Raw genomic sequence first — 17,513 nt, forward strand, 5'->3', positions numbered from 1 at the left:
AACATCTCATCACCCTGCGAAGAAATGCCATATTTTCATCAGGTTTAGCCTTCGTTCTGCACAGCTCAAGGCCCTAGGCAACAGTTGATCTACTTCCTGTCTATAGCGTTGCTTAGTGCAGACATGTCATACAAACAGGAACACACATGTGTGTTGGACAGTCTCCCCTTCCACTTCTATCCCGGCTGGTGAGACTTCGTGGAGTTTCCTTTTCCCTCTCCTCTCCCAGCAGCCACAGCTCAAGTGCAGCTGGCCCTGGGCCAAGCTTCCCTCAGACACCTTGCAGGCTCTGCCGGTGCTGCCACCTCATGCCCGTTTCTTGAAGTAGTGGACAGTGGGTCAAGCTCCCTCTTCATCCAAGACCCCTGCTCTTGGCTGGGTCTCTGACAGTCAAGGCTGTTGCTCATGACAGTGTCACCAGGAGAGGTCAAGGGTGTACTGTGCTGGGACTACACCCCGTACCTTCGGAGGGCCGTGTAAAGGCACTGGGGCCTGGGGGAACTCCGCCCTCCACTCTCTTCCTGATTCTCTTGGGTCCATTTCTCTCCTCGCCTCACTTTCAGTTCCCCATCCTCGCTCTTCACAGACCAGGGAACCCAACCACCTCTCAAAGCTCCTTTCTGCTGGGCCGACTCCTTTCTTCGCTTCCAGGGATCACAGTAATCGTGTATTTGGACGTCAGGAATGCTTAACTTACCTGGGTTTAAAAAGAAGGAAAAAGGCAGTCTAAATCATCCACCCACAATTCGGAGCAGAATTAACAAGACTTTCTGTTCCCCCCAATCAAGGTGATCCTTCCTCATAGAGGAAGCTCCGCAAGGCCAAGCTGTTGTCATGAAGCGTGTTTGAACGGAATGTCATTCCCAAAGAGCATAGTGACATGACACTTTCCCTGGGTGCCAGAGCTGCTTCTGAGACCTGCTGGTAGTGACTGGGGGCTTCTAATTACTTTACCATCCACTGCAGTGCACTTCCCGAGTCACCTGTGTCTCCCTCTCCTTCACATCCTCCCTCCTGGGAAGGGCAGTTCAAACCCAAGCTCTCCTCGCTGTCCTTTCACATTCGTTAGAGAAACACCAGTGTGAGGTGGCTCAGCAGCCTGAGGGCCTGAGTTCCAAACCGAGGACCCACAGAGTGGAGAGAGAGCTGACTCCTTCAAGTTGTCCTTTGACCTCCACACACACACTACGTAAGTTTTTTGTTTCTTGGTTTCTTGGTTTTTTTGTGTTTTTTTTTGTTTGTTTTTTGTTTTTGAGTCAGGGTCTCCACATAGCTCTGACTGTCCTGAAACTCACCATGTAGACCAGGCTGGCCTCAGACTCACAGAGATCTGCCTGCCTCTGCCTCCCAAGTGCTGGGATTAAAGGTGTGTGCCGCCACACCCAACTTAGTTTGAAATTTAGTTTGGAAAGGAATGTTTGGATTCTAATTCATGACAGTTGTCTGCAGGCTCTGACTTCCCTGGAGCTCCGCCCATTACAGATGACAGTCCTTGTAGGCCCGCCACATGCTTGGTGTGATCTCTCACATCTCTCCTTTTAACACTGTGAAGCATACTCTTCTTTGGAGAACATCAATAGTTTTGTAAGAACTAACAGACTTCAAAACAAACAAAAAGAATTAGCAGGTTTCCCAAGTACACCGACCAGCTCCTTGACATTCAAGTAAGGGCTAAAAAGTGCCCAAATCTTTGCCATATGTAAAAGTTGAACATTACTGTCCCCCAGCTAAGGTCATGTCTGGGCTTTTTTTTTTTTTTTTTCTTTTAATGATTTATTTATTTGCATTGGTGCATTTGTGTAAGGGTGTTGGATCCCCTGGAATTGGAATTACAAACAGTTGTGAGCCACCTTGTGGGTGCTGGAAATTGAACCCAGGTCCTCTGGAAGAACAGCCAGTGAGTGCTCTTAACCACTGAGCCATCTCTCTAGTCCCATGTCTGGGTTTTTAATCATCCCTAATTTTCATCCTTATGATCCTATTAACAGTCTCAGTTTTCATAGTTGTGAAATTGATTCAACTAATCTGAAATTCAAGAATCATCCAGTTCCCGTTTCCAAAGACCAAAGAGAATGCACAGCGACCAACACCCCCTCCCGCCCCCCCCCCCAATTTATTTTCTTGAGACTGGGACTCACTGTGTAGCCATGCCTGGCCTGGAACTCATTCTGTGGACCAGGCTGGTCTTGACCTCACAGAGATCTGCCTCCTCTGCCCAGCTAAATTCTTCTGTTTTTTTGAGGCAGAGCCTCTCTATACATATAATACACATAATAAAAAATTTAAAAATTTTAATAGAAATTTGTTTTATATATCATTCTTATTTATTTTATTTTATTTTAATTTTTTTTCCCGAGACAGGGTTTCTCCGTGTAATAGCCCTACTTGTCCTGGAACTTGCTTTGTAGACCAGGCTGGCTTAGATCTCACAGAGATCTGCCTGCTTCTGCCTCCCAAATGCTGGGATCAAAGGTGTGCGCCACCACTGACGGCTTTCTTTCTTTTATTTTCTTCTTTTTGGTTTTTGAGGACAGCGTTTCTCTGTGTAGTTTTGGTACCTGTCCTAGATCTCGCTCTGTAGACCAGATTGGCCTCGAACTCACAGATTTCCGCCTGGCTCTGCCTCCTCCCAAGTGCTGGGATTAAAAGTGTGCATCACTGCCTGTTGGTTTAGGGGTAACTTTTAGAGTAATTTTTCTCCTTCCAGGGGTTCCGGGAATCAGTCTCTGGCAATTATCTTGTACCACAAACTCCTTCATATGCTAAGCCATCTTGCTGATCCATGAAAGCTATTTCTAAAAACATTTACTGTATATAGAAACTTTAGTTTAAGGACTCACCTGGAATCCTCAGCACTCAGGAGGCAGAGGCAAGTGGATCTTGGTGATTTCAACAACAGCCCGGTCTGCAAGTGAGTTCCAGGACAGCCAGAGCTCTAACACAGAGAAAACCTGTCTCATAAAACCAAACCAACCAAACAAACAAACAAACAAAAAAAAAAAACATCAAAGCAAAAAACCAAAAACACTCCTCTGGTGTGATGGCACACACCTTTAATTTCAGTATTTTGGAGGCAGAGGCAGGGAGATCTAAGTGAGTTTGAGGCCAGGCTGCTCTACATAGTGAATACCAACACAGCCAGAGCAGTGTAGGGAGAGCCTGTCTCAAACAAACAATAAAATGGGAATGGAAGCTATGGAACATCACATTAAATTTTACACTTTTGGTGTCAAATATATTTTATGCACTTATCTCTCCCCCCAAAAGGATCCATTACAGAATTGGAACTAAAAAAAAAAAAATTTAAATTTAAATTAAATTAAAATAATGTTTTGGGTTTTTCTTTTTGTTTCTTCTTCTTCTTCTTCTTCTTCTTCTTCTTCTTCTTCTTCTTCTCCTTCTTCTTCTTCTCCTTCTTCTTCTTATTTGGTTTTTCGAGACAGGGTTTCTCTGTGTAGCTTTAGCGCCTGTCCTGGGTCTGCCTCCGAGTGCTGGGATTAAAGGTTTGTGTCACCACCTCCGGGCCTTGTTCGTTTTTCAAGACAGCTTTGACTGTGTAGCTTTGACTGTCCTGGAACTCACTGTGTAGCCCAGGCTGGCCTCGAACTCACAGAGATCCGCCTGCCTCTGCCTCCCGGGTGCTGAGATTAAAGACACCACAACACGCTGGGTGGTGGTGTTGCATACCTTTAATCCCAGCACTCGGGAAGCAGAGGCAGGCAGATCTCTGTGAGTTCAAGGCCAGCCTGGTCTACAGAGTGAGTTCCAAGACAGCCAAAGCTACACAGAGAAACCCTGTCTGGAGAAACCAAAAAAAAATAAATTTTTTTTAATGATTAAATCTAGGCACTAACATATGTATGTCTGTAAACAAAGTGCACATGGGTATGGTGTAACTAAAGGAGAACATAAAGGCTAACTATAAGGGAGTGAGGAAGGACTGAACACCTGGGATCCACAGGGTTTTCGTTTGTCCTGGAACCTGGAGTTATGGGAGAGAATGTAAAGATGGAGGCCTTTTTACTATCGTTGTTTGGTTTTCAAGACAGAGTCTCTCTGTGTGGCCCTGGCTGTCCTTGAAGTCGCTCTGTAGACCAGGCTGGCCTCGAACTCAGAGAGTCATCTGCCTCTGCCTTCTGAGTGCTGGAACTAACCACCACCACTGGCCTAGCTTGCTCCTGTGCTGTCCAGGAAAGCTGATGCCGACACCATAGAGTGCTGGAGAGCTCACTGAGCCTGAGGGGAAAGTGTGGTCACCATCATGCAGAACCTATGGCAATCAGAACCTAGACTGCTTCCCAAATGGGCAGACAGATTGAAAAGATGGAAAACAGAGTGGTCTGGACAACACACACTGTGAGAACCTGGGGTGACAGCATTACAGCTCACAGAGGCTATACCACCTCTGGGACATTCTCTTTGAAGGCCAGAACACCAAGACCACAGGCTTGCATGGCTGTCCTAGGGGTGTGTCTCAGAAGAAATGAATCTGGAGGCCTTTTCTGTAACAAATATTATATATACATTTAAAAGAATTTTTTTTTTCAAGCTGAAAAAAAACCTCAAATCTTTATTGTATAGAAATACATATGCCGCACAGTGGTGGTACACGCCTGTAATCCCAGCACTCAGGAGGCAGAGCCAGGAGGATCTCTGTGAGTTCGAGGCTATCCTGGTCTACAGAGCGTGATCCGTGACAGGCTACAAAGCTACACAGAGAAACCCTGTCTCAAAAAAAAAAAAAAGAAAGAAAGAAAGAAAAGAAAAGGGGGTTGGGAATTTAGCTCAGTGGCAGAGCGCTTGCCTAGCAAGCGCAAGGCCCTGGATTCGGTCCTCAGCTCTGGCAAAAAAGAAAAAGAAAAAAAGAAAAGAAAAGAAAAATGAGGTGTGTGTTCGTGTGTGTGTGTGTGTGTGTGTGTGTGTGTGTGTGTGTGTATAAAACCCCTCAGAGATGCTATTCTCAGATTTCGACATCTTCCTCCTCTTCTACAATGCCTGTAATATAAAGGGCATTATTATGCCTTATTAGAACTTCACCCAGACGTCCAGACAACATACCAGCTATGTATTTGCAAGCTGCATATTTCTGAACGCTGCACCCACCAGCTGCTGACCCCTTGCCAGCCCCTCATGACTGGAGCAGTTGTTGCTGCCGACCAACATTAAGAGAAAAAATCCACTTAAAAGGATTTTAGCCGGGCGGTGGTAGTGCACGCCTTTAATCCCAGCACTCAGGAGGCAGAGGCAGGCTGATCTCTGTGAGTTTGAGGCCAGCCTGGGCTACAGACTGAGTTCCAGGATAGGCACCAAAACTACACAGAGAAACCCTGTCTCGAAAAACTAAAAAATATAATAATAATAATAATAATAATAATAATAATAATAATAATTTTAAAGTTAGATATAATTTTGTTAACAAGGGATGATAATACTTATCTGTAATTCCAGCACTTGTGAGATGGAGGCAGGAGGATGAAGATTTAAAGATCCCTCTTACTTAGAGGCCAACCTGGGCTCCTGTCTGAAAACAAAACAAAATGACAAGATTCTAAAGGAAACAATACAAATATATAAACCTGACCATTGGAGAAGCCGCAATAGGCTGACCAACAGCTTAAGGTCATCCTCAGAAACATGGCAGGTTTGAGGCCAGTGTGGGAGAGATGACGCCTTGTCTCAAAAGAAGAAAACAGAATTTAGTATTTGGATGTAGAGTAGGATGGTAGATGCAATCCCCAGAATAATAAATAGATGGGTAGATGGAGGATGGTTACAGAGATGGATGGATGGATGGATGGATAGATGGATGGATGGATGGATGGATGGATGGACGGACCAACACATTATCCATTATGCCAGATATACACAGTTCCTTGACAATAAGTGAGTACTACAAAGTATATAATGGCCCCACTTTAGATTTGTAAAAATTCAGACAAATAGACATTAAATAACATAACCAAACTCAGCAGAATAGGTAAAACTCAATCAAATGTTGACTCCAAAATCCCTATTCTATTAATTTCATTTATTTATTTATTTATTTGGGGGGGGGTGTTTTTGAGACAGGGTTTCTCTGTGTAGTTTTGGTGCCTGTCCTGGATCTCACTCTGTAGCCCAGGCTGGCCTCGAACTCACAGAGATCCACCTCCCTCTGCCTCCTAAATGCTGGACCATGACCTGGCCCTACCTCCCCCTTTCTAGTTCTCAGACCTAGACAGCTAGTCTCAAAATCTGTATTCTTGTTAAACTGGGCTGCTTCTTTATACTATTGCTGATAGATCTCAGACTACTTTTCGTATGTGTTATTGTAATGGTGACCAACTTGACCATTACCCAGTGGTAATAAATGTCAACTAGCTATATCAATAATCAGCAATTCATGTTGGAAGAAAAAATAGAAGTGGTTCCTCCCAGGGGCTAGAATTTCCCTAAAGAAAGGTCGGAGTGTCTCAAGCTAGCCCAGCAGGGACCAAAGGCTGAATGGTAAAGACTACTATTTGCCAGACCTAGCAACTGTGAGTGCAGCTACTAGAGAGACTGAGGACGTAGGATCACAGGGATTCAAGGTCAGGTTGAGATTTAAAGCTAGACCTTGTCCCCAAACCCAAGGCTGGAGAGATGGCTCAATAGGGTCAGAACATTTGTTGCACAAGCGTGAGAACCCAGGGGCGGTCCAATAACAAGCATGCCTGCAACGGCAGTGCCTTGGGGTGCAGAGGCGGGAGGATTGCTGAGCTTGATGGCTAGCCAGAAAAACACAAGCTCCAGGTTCAAAGAGAGACCGAGCCTCAAAGGATGCTTTCCTCGGGCTTTTGTGTATGTTCTCAGGAGTGCATACCCACACAAACGTGCACATACAGCACAGGCACACATCCCCAAACCCAATTAAAGTAGAAAAGAACCACGAAAGGCCAGGGCCAGGGATGGTAACAGATGCCAGTAATCCAGTACTCAGGAGGCTGAAAGGTTATGATCCTGAGTTAAGGGCCAACCTGGGTTACACACTGTCAGAGACAGACAGACAAGAATTGAGGACTGTAAGATCATCTCTGGGGTTGGAGAGATGGCTCAGAGGTTAAGAGCACTGACTGCTCTTCCAGAGGACCTGGGTTCAATTCCCAGCACACACACAAGGCAGCTCAAAACTGTCTGTAACTCCAATTCCAGGAGCTCTGATGCCAATGCACATAAAATAAAATAAATTTTAAAAAGATCATCTCTATTGGTTGCTTTAATAAAAAGCAAATGGCCAAATATTAGGCCATAAAGTACATGGAAAAACATACCTAGGATACAGACAACAGTGCCAAGTTGATAAACTCAGAGTTAAGACTTCAGTGAGAACAAACGTGGTCCTTCAATCAGACATCTTAGGCTGGATGGGCGGTAGTGGCACACGCCTGTAATCCCAGCACTCAGGAGGCAGAGGCAGGCAGATCTCTGTGAGTTCGAGGCCAGCCTTGTCTACAGAGCTAGTTCCAGAACAGCTAGGGCTGTTACACAGAGAAATCCTGCCTCAAAAAAACAAAAACAACAACAAACAAAAAATAAAAGAAAGAAAGAAAGAAAAAAGAAATTTATGGATCAGGGAGAGGGCCTCATGGGTAAAAGGAACCTGTTGCCAAGTCTGGTGACTTGTTCTAAGTTGGATCACTTGGACCCAACAAGTTGTCCTCTGAACTCCAAATTTTGTTCTGGGTGCCCACAAAAGTGCACACACACACACACACACACACACACACACACACAATCAATCATCTTCGATTTAATTTAAAAATTGTTATTGTGTATGCTGTGTGTGTTGGGGTGTATGTGAAATTGTGGAGGGAGGGGGTCAGAGGACAGCTTTTTGGAATTAGTTCTAGGTACTGAATTCAGGTCCTCAGGCTTGTGTGGCAGGAACGACACTCAGGCCCTCCTCCGTACCTCCAATGCTCCTCTCTCTACCACAAAAGACCTTATAGCGCTCCTCATCCCATCTCCAGACTTTCTTGGCTTTTTAAAAATTGTTTGTTATTGCTTTGTTTGGAGTCAGGGTCTTACTATGCAGTCTGGACTGGCCTTCAGAAGTCCAGCCCCTTCAGCTTCAGTCTCCTGTGTGTTCAGGATTACAGAACACTTGCCATTTCGTGTCGGAAGCAAAGCTTAGATTAGCTGGCATTTTCTAAAGAGGAATCAGAAGGTAAATGCTGCAGACTGAAATGAAATTGTCACATGAGGTCTCTACTGCTCATTTCCACTGTCACACATCAGATAACCGGAGCTGGGGAACAGCAGAACGTATTCACAAAAGCAGATCAGTGGTAGGCTAAATCCAATCTTCACACCTCCATTGCCATATTTGTTCTTGAAGTTTGCTCCCACCAGGATATGAGCATCTGGAGGGCAGGTGTGCTCTCTGAACCAAGCAAAGCTGAATTTTGTTTGTTTGTTTGTTTTGTTTTGTTTTTCGAGACAGGGTTTCTCTGTGTAGCTTTGTGCCTTTCCTGGAACTCGCTTTGGAGACCAGGCTGGCCTCGAACTCACAGAGATCAGACTGCCTCTGCCTCCCGAGTGCTGGGATTAAAGGCATGTGCCACTACCACCCGGTAGCAAAGCTGAATTGATGAATACTTTGTGAACATTTCTGGAAGAACGTCAGAACTGGGATGCTAATGAAGCAGGAGATGCTAACACACATGGAATCTGATTCTCCTCAATCATGTGACATATATAAAATGACTCCACTCGGCTCTTCTGAAAGTCTGAAGTCAGTCAGCATGCAAAAGATTCAAATATCTGGGCTGGGTGTGGTGGCACATGACTTGAATCCCATTATTCAGGAGAATCTCTAGGAGTTTGGAGCCAGCCTGGTCTCTATAGAGTGTGCAGGCCAGCCTCAAAACAAACAGATTCATTGGGTACCTGACTCCAATATGGAGGCCCCCAGTGATCCTTACTCCTATGCATACTGCCCCCGACACCAGGTAGGATACTGTGGAGACAAAAGTGGGTAACAGCTGAGGCAAGTCACAAAAGATACTGCGGTCTCCCCTTGCTCTTTCTTGGATCACAATTTGTTCCCTTTTACCAAAAACTAGCTTGCCTTTGTCAGGCCAAGCTATGTAGAGGCTCATGGGTAAACTAGTGAGGCCTCCCACTGTGCCCTTGGGATGGGTTTTTTGGGCACTGAATCTTCTTGCTTCAACTAGTCCCTTAGATGGTTGACGCTGCCTATCAAGATTTTGCCTGTAACCTTATGGATTGAATACAAAATGCACCACAAACATAGTAAAGGCTTGGTCCTCAAAGCCAGCAGCATTCAGAAGTGGAGCTTTTAGAAGTGATAGACTAGACTCATGAAAGCGCTAACTTCATTATTGCTGAAGATGACTTTGAACTCCTGATCCAGGGTTTCCTGGATATGAGGCAGTTTACCAACTGAGTTACATCTCAGTGTCAAAGTGTCCCCTGAAGGGCCAATGGTGTTCCCAGTCTTTTGATTTTTCTCTTTCTCTCCCTCTTGGCTGCCATGAGGTAAGCAGCTTTGTTCTTCACCATGACACCCTGCCCCACACACTAGAAACAAAGGAGCCAATGGCCATGGGCTGACACCCCTGATACCGTGAGCCAAAATAAACTCTTCCTCCTTGCCAACTGTTTTCTTTGGTATTTGTCACATGACAAAGAGCTCACAAACCTCACGAAGAAGTCTGAGCTACATCACCATCAACCCCTGACTCATAGAAAATATGGGAGATAATGTATTAAGTTGCTAAATGTGGGAAACTTGTTTTTTGTGGGTTTTGTTTCCCCAAGAGAGGGTTTTTCTGTATAGCCCTGGCTGACCTCAGATTCGCCTGCCTCTGCCTTTCAAGTGCTGGCATTAAAAGTGTGTGCTATCACTGCCCTACAGGAAAAAAAAATTTTTTTAAACCAGACCTTAGGTAGCTGAACATGCTCTTGAACTTCCTGATGCTCTTGTCTCTACCACCTGAGTGCTGGGATTAAAGGCATTGACCACTCCACCAGGTTCCCTGTGACTCTGGGGGTGACACACACCTTTAATCCCAGCACTCAGGAGGCAGAGGCAGGAGGATCTCTGGTAGTCCAAGGCCAGCCTGGTCTACAGAGTGAGTTCCAGGACAGCCAGGGCTACACAGATCAACCCTGTCTGGAAACAAAACCAACCAGACAAAATAACCTAAAACTTCTCAGGAATAACTAGACACAAAGCAGCATGTGAGATAATGTGTGGACTCCGGTGGAAAGGATTTTTGTTCCTTTTTTGAGACAAAGTCTTGTTACATAGACTAGCCTGGCCTCAAACTCATAACTTTTCTCTGCCTCTCAAGCACCGAGATGACAGGCACATGCTACCATCCTGGGCCTAATTCTATATCATTTCACATGTCTCTGTGCTGGTTAGATTTTTGTCAACTCGATACAAGCTAGAGTCATCTAGAAAGTGGGAACTTCAGCTGGGAAAATGCTTCCATTAGGTTAACCCATAGGCAAGTCTATGGGAGGTTTTCTTGACTAATATTGCTCTGGGTTGGCCAGGCCCATTGTGAGAGGTAGCACTCCCAGGCAGGTGGTCCCGAGTTGTGTGAGATAGCTGAGGGGTTGGGGATTTAGCTCAGTGGTAAAGTGCTTGCCTAGCAAGCGCAAGGCCCTGGGTGTGGTCTTCAGCTCCACAAAAAAAAAAAAAAAAAAAAAAAAGATAGCTGGACGAGCCAGGAGGAGCCAGCCAGCAAGCATCGGTTCTCCAGGCCTCCACTTCAGTTCCTGCATGAAATTCCTGCCCTAACTTCCTTCTTGATGTACTGTAAACGATAAAATGAAATAAACCCTTTCTTCCCCAAGTTTCTATTAGTCAATGGGTTTTTGTTGTTGTTGTTTTGTTTGTTTTGGTTTGTCGAGGCAGGGTTTCTCTGTGAAACAGTCCTGGCTGTCCTGGATCTCACTCTGTATAGACCAGGCTGGCCTCGAACTCGCAGAGATCTGCCTGGCTCTGTCTCCCAAGTGCTGGGATTAAAGGCATGCGCCACAACCACCTGGTTCTCTTCGAGATTTAAACGCATGCCCCACTCCCAAAATATGTAAGGGCAGGTGTAGTGGTGCAAGTCTTTAATTCTAGTACTCAGGAGGCAGAGGCAGATAGATCTCTGTTAGTTCCAGGCTAGCCTGGGCTACTTAGTGCAGTTAAGACCCTGTCTTTAAAAAAAAAAAATCAGGGTTGGGGGGCTGGAGAGATGGCTCAGAGGTTAAGAACACTGACTGCTCTTCCAGAGGTCCTGAGTTAAATTCCCAGCAACCACATGGTGGCTCACAACCATCTGTAATGAGATCTGGTGCCTTCTTCAGAATAAAAATAAATAGATAGATAGATTAATTAATTAATTAATTAATTAATTAATTAATTAAAAAACCAGGGTTGAAGCCTCGCAGTGGTTGTACACAGCTTTATTCCCAGCACTCATGAGGCAGAGGCAGGTTGATTTCTGTGAGTTCCAGGCCAGCCTGTTCTACAGAACAAGATCCAGGACAGCCACAGCAACACAGAGAAACCCTTTCTAGAACAACAAAACAAGTCAGTGGTGGTGCATGCCTTTAATCCCAGCACTCGGGAGGCAGAGCCAAGCAGATCTCTCTGAGTTCGAGGCCAACCTGGTCTACAGAAGGAGATCCAGGACAGGCACCAAAACAACACAGAGAAACCCTGTCTCAAAAAACAAAAAAAAAACAAAAAAAAAACAAAAAAAAAAAAAAAAAGAGAGAGAGAGAGAAATAAAAAAAAAGAAAGAAAGAAAAAAGAAAAAGAAAAGAAAGCCAGGCATGAACCAGGCAGCAGTGGTGCACGCCTTTGATCCTAGCACTCAGCCAGAGGCATGAGGATCTCTGAGTTCGAGGCCAGCCTGGTCTACAGTGGGAGTTTCAGGATGTCCAGGGCCACCAGGGCTACACAGAGACACCCTGTCTCGAAAATAACAACAAAAAAAAGCCAAGCTTGGTAGCATGAGTTTGTAATCCACTGCTGGGGAGGTGACCACAGGTATGAAGGGATTAAATTAATGCATGTTGTTAACGTGGGCACAGCCTGTCAAGGATGACATTGCCTCAGACTCCCCAGAGGGACATAGTTTTCTAAGGGTGAAGCTCCCAGGGATGGGGAAGCCTTCCTCTGGCCTGGGTGCATATGCTGACATCGTGTGCTTTCCCTCCAGATGTTTACAGACTGAAGACTGCTCCCCGGCAGGGTGCTCCTACCAGGACTAACTTAGTCTGCCTCCTAGCTCAGGTATATGCACTAATCCTCCTTTCCACTGCACATAGAAACTTGCTGAGTTCCCAGGGTGCTGCAGCTTCTGTCCAAGAGCCCGGTCGGCCTGGGTCCAGTTGTTTTGGACATTATGTCTGTGTGTCTGTCCATTTTTCATTCCCTTGACACCCCAGTTAAGTCAGCCCCTGGAACTGTGCCAGGACATGGCATAGGTACATCACTAAGGTTTGCTGACCCTTTTGTAAAAACAACAATGAGAGCCAGGCAGTGGTGGCTCACGCCTTTAGTCCCAGCACTTAGGACACAGAGGCTGGAGGATCCGGGTGAGTTCCAGGCCAGCCTGGTCTGTAAAAGTGAGTACCAGGACAGCTAGGGCTGTTACCCAAAGAAACAGAGAAACTCTGTCTCAAAAAAACAAACCCCCCCCCAAAAAAAAAGAAAGAAGCAAAGAAACAAAAACCAACCAACCAATCAAACAAACAAACAAAAAAAGAGGCAGGAGCCTGGGAAGATAACTCAGTCAGAGAATTGTTTGCTAGGCAAAGAAATATGAGTTCAATCCCCAGAACCCACATGCAGAAGCCAAGCATAGTAGTGGCACATGTTTATAATCCCAAGTCTGGGGAGGTAGTGTATGAATATTCCTTTACACTGTGTGAATATATGTCATTGTGATTGGTTTAATAAAGAATCTGACTGGCCAATAGCTGGACGGGTAGAGGTTAGGCGGGACTGGCAGACAAAAAGAGAGGACAAAGAAGAGAAGTCTCAGGAGTTGGAGGAGATGGAGAGGAAACAGGAGATGAACTTGCTGTACTGAGAAAAGGTACCAAGCCATGTGACAGAGTGTAGATGAGAAATTCGCATTAATTTAAAATGTGAGAGTTAGCTAGTAATAAGCCTGAGTTATTGGCCGAACATTTATAATTAATAATAAGTCTCTGTGTGGTTACCTAGGAGCTGGCAGGTGGGAAAGGAAAGACCATCTACAAGGCAGAGACAATAGATCCTTGGCTTTTACTGGCCAGTCAGCTTGGTCTCAGGTCACAGTGAGGCCTTTCTCAAAAAACAAAGTGTGTGTGGGGTTGCACAAGCCTTCAACCTCAGCACTTAGGAAGTAGAGGCAGGCTGATCTTTGTGACTTTGAGGCCAGCCTGATCTATAGAGTGAATTCGAGGACAGCCAGAGCTACATAAAGAGATTATCTCAAAATAGAACAAAACCAAGGTGGATTGCTCCTGAGGAATGATGGCTGAAGCTGACCTCTGACCTCTGACCTCCATTAGCATCCTTACACACATGCACACTCATGAACAATTGTCATATGAGCTGGAACACACACACACACTTCCTTTTTTTCAGTATCTTTTTATTTTAATGGAATGCCACTTCTCTAAATACTGCAGTTTTGGGGTGTCTTTGGCACACTGACCTGTTAATGAAATAAAAGTGGGGTCATCTGGGGTGGTGGTGGAACATATTACAGTACTACTCCCAGGAAGCAGAGGATTTTGAAGCCAACCTAAGATTAGAGTTAAACTCTGTCTCAAAAATGAGTGAGTCATGCATGGTGGAATACGTCCAAAATCTTAGCACTTGGGAAGCTGAAGCAGGAGGATTGCTATGTCTCATTATTAAACCATTTGAGGTTTGTTTTTGTTTTTGTTTTTCAAGATAAGGTTTCTCTGTGTAACAGCTCTGGCTGTCCTGGGACTCGCTCTGTAGACCAGGCTGGCCTCAAACTCAAAGAGATCCACTTGCCTCTGCCTCCCAAGTACTGAGATTAAAGGTGTGCATTACTACAGCCTGGATAAACCATTTGTTTTATTTATTTATTTATTTATTTATTTATTGGAGACAGTGAGTCTTTGTGTAGTCCTAGAACTCACTCTGTAGCCCAAACTGGGAGATCTGCCTGCCTCTGCCTCCTGAGAGCTTCGAGGAAAGGTGTGTACCACCACTGCCAGCAAAACCATTGTTGTTGTTGTTGTTGTTATTATTATTATTATTATTATTATTATTATTATTATTATTATTTCGGAGGCAGAGGTTCACTCTGTACTCAGTCTGGAATGACATTTGTTATGTAGCCCACATTAGCCTTAAACTTGTGGCAATCCTTCCTCCTCAGCCTCTAACTCCTAGGATTAAATGGAGGTCGACTGTAGAAGCGGAAAGCTTCTCTGAGGCGTACTGCACTTCCAGTTTGCAGCCGGAGGACACAGGATATGCACAAGTGCGCAAGACACTCAGATACCAAGCAACCCCATTCCTAACAAACTAGCAAATCAAGTGCTGCCAAATCCAGGTGCTTCAAGTTAGCAGGGCTCCCCAGAGTGAGAATCCCTCTTAAGACATACAGAAAGCTCAAGGACCGACAAATGATCAGGATGATTGACACATAAGAGTAAAGTGGAAAGCATAATGCCTCGGGAAGGATGGGATACTGCGGCACAGGCCTGGCTAAGACAAAAGCACCATTGCTATTTATCAACAAGTCAACAAACAGCAGATTTTTTTAAGATTTTATTTATTTATTATGTACACAGAAGAGGGCGCCAGATCTCATTACAGATGGTTGTGAGCCACCATGTGGTTGCTGGGAATTGAACTCAGGACCTCTGGAAGAGCAGTCAGTGCTCTTAACCTCTGAGCCATCTCTCCAGCCCAATTTTTTTTTTTTAAAGAGAGAACCTCAGGTAGCCTAGGTGGACCTCAAACTATGAAGCCAAGAAAACCTGATCTCCCCATGTCTCACGCTGAGTGCTGAGATTACAGGAGCCTCATTTATACAGTGCTGGGACAGAGCCCAGGGCTTCATGAATGCTGGGCAGGCACTCTCCCTACTGAACTACATTGCCAGCCCTGTGGAAACAGTTTTGTGGAGCATGGAGGCACACGCCTTTAAACCCAGCACTCAGGAGGTAGAGGCAGGTAGATCTCTGATTTCAAGGCCAGCCTGGTCTACAGAGAGTATCCCAGGTCAGCTAGGGCTACACAGGAAAACCCTGTCTTGAATACCTGGGAAAAAAGAAAAAGAAACCATTGAGAACTCTTAAGGAGAGCTTAGATGCTTTCCTAGAAATAGCCCATTTTGTTATACCTAAATTAACATATTCAATGTTATTTAACATATCCAATAATTAACATTTTCAATGATGACAATCATTCCTTCAACATAAATGGCCTGTGGCTTTCCTGGCATTATTCTAGTGTTAGAGATACAGTGACAGAGAACATTAAGGGAACTTAACTTTTATGGCTGGAGGTTGTACTTGGACCTTTTTGTCAGACTTTTTTCCTTTGGGACTGCCAACCTCCAGATAATGACATGGAGACTTCTTATTAATTATGAAAGCTTGATCTTAGCTTAGGCTTGCTCCTAACTAGCTCTTATAACTTAAATTAACCTGTTTCTATTCATCTACTTTCCACAACATGACTAGTTACACGTAGCCACCATAGTGTACATCCAACTTCTTCAGTGTCTCCCTGGCATCTTCCTGCTTGCCTAGGTTCTTCTCAAATCCCTCTTTCCTGGGAAGTCCCGCCTATTCTCTCCTGTCTAGTTATTGACCGGTCAGCTCTTTACTAAACCAGTCAGAATGACAATGACATACCTTCACACAGTGTAAACAAATATCCCACAACAGGAGGTTATTTATATGTATTATATATGTCACATATAGATCATATAAAATATATACCATATCATCAGCTTGGGTTCTGGAGGGGTGTGTGTGTGTGTGTGTGTGTGTGTGTGTGTGTGTGTGTGTGTATACAGTCTTATATATTCCAGGCTGGCCTTAAACTCTCTCTGTAACCAAAGCTGACCATGAGCTCCCTCCCGTTCCTCCTCCTGTGATCACGTGAGTGCTAATGAGGATAGAGGCGGAGTCTTGACATTCTGATTAACACCACGAAGGTCCCTTGTAACACAAATTCCTAAATGGTCTTAATAAAAAACCCAGAGCCTAATACTGTGGTGAATCCTGAAAGATCAGAGAGACAAAGGAACAAGCCACCTCTTCCCTCTAGGACTACTCAGCCTGAAAAGGCTTTCCTTTGGTTCCTGTCTCCTCTGGCCTTACATACCTTTCTCTGCCCAGCCATGTCATTTCCTGTCCCAACCTTCCTAGTTCTGGAAATAAAGTTGTGTGACTCCCAAATACTGGGATTAAGGCTGTGTGCCACCACTGCCTGGCCTTTTTTCTCTCCTAGACTGAGTCAATCTCATGTAGTCCAGGGTGGCTTTGAACTAACAGAGATCCTGATGGATCACTGCCTCCTGAGTGCTAGGATTAAAGGTGTGTGCCATCATTGCCTGGCCTGTATGTTTCATCTAGTGGCTTATTCTGTTCTCTGATCTTCAGGCAAATTTTATTAAGGTGCACAGTATATCACCACAGTCCCTGGTGATTTGACCAGAGAAATTTTAGTTGAGTGGTACGAACAAAACATATTTAGGCTAGGTTCAAGAGATTGCCAGGAAAAGAATTCCAAACACAGAGCTGACAAGTAAGAAAGGCAAAAATAAGATAAATTAGCTACATCATTCACAAATGATACCATCAGGAAAATAAGGAGTGTTGAGTATACATCTGTAATCCTAGCATTCAGGAGGCAGAGGCAGAAGGATTGCCACAAGTTGAGGGCTAGCCTGAACTACATAATGAGTTCTAGGCTGACCTGGGCTGTAAAGTAAACATCTGTCTTTAAAACAAAGAAAGAAGAAGAAAAGTGAATTAAACCAGGGCAGAAGGGAAAGAAGGATGGATAGAGGAAGGAACTGAGGCCAGGCTTGGTGACATGTGCCTGCAGTCCCAACTACTTAAGAAGGAATGCACAAAGTCAGGAGTTTGAGGCCAGCCTGGGTAACACAGTGAGACCCTGTCGCAAAAAGACAGAATAAACAATACAGCAGAAAATGTTTTCACATGGGCAAAGGATTGGAATTAACATTTCTGGAAAGAGCTTATTGTCTAAAGCCAGAAGTGTTGGTGGTTCATGCCTTTTACTCCAGCCCTCCAGAGGCTGAGGCTGGAGGATCACATGTTTCCCGCTAGCTTGGATATCTTAGCTTTCTATTGCTGTAATAAAAATACTGATCAGGTTGGGGATTTAGCTCAGTGGTAGAGCGCTTGCCTAGCAAGGCTCTGGGTTTGATCCTCAGCTCCAAAACAGAAGAAGAAGAAGAAGAAGAAGAAGAAGAAGAAGAAGAAGAAGAAGAAGAAGAAATAATGATCAA

At 44.7% G+C, this 17,513-nt stretch overlaps 1 protein-coding gene across 1 annotated transcript in view; it reads left to right on the forward strand.

The window, feature by feature from the left end:
* Positions 1-8,918: 8,918 nt before the first annotated feature.
* LOC118578001 (60S ribosomal protein L35a-like) overlaps positions 8,919-17,513 on the forward strand; it is a 40,087-nt gene continuing 31,492 nt past the window's right edge. The window contains exon 1 of the mRNA XM_036178614.1: positions 8,919-8,969. Within this exon, the coding sequence (XP_036034507.1) occupies positions 8,919-8,969 (51 nt within the window). The remainder of the gene's footprint in view (positions 8,970-17,513) is intronic.

This window comes from Onychomys torridus, chromosome 2 (assembly GCF_903995425.1).
Source record: "Onychomys torridus chromosome 2, mOncTor1.1, whole genome shotgun sequence".
Lineage (NCBI taxonomy): Eukaryota > Metazoa > Chordata > Mammalia > Rodentia > Cricetidae > Onychomys > Onychomys torridus.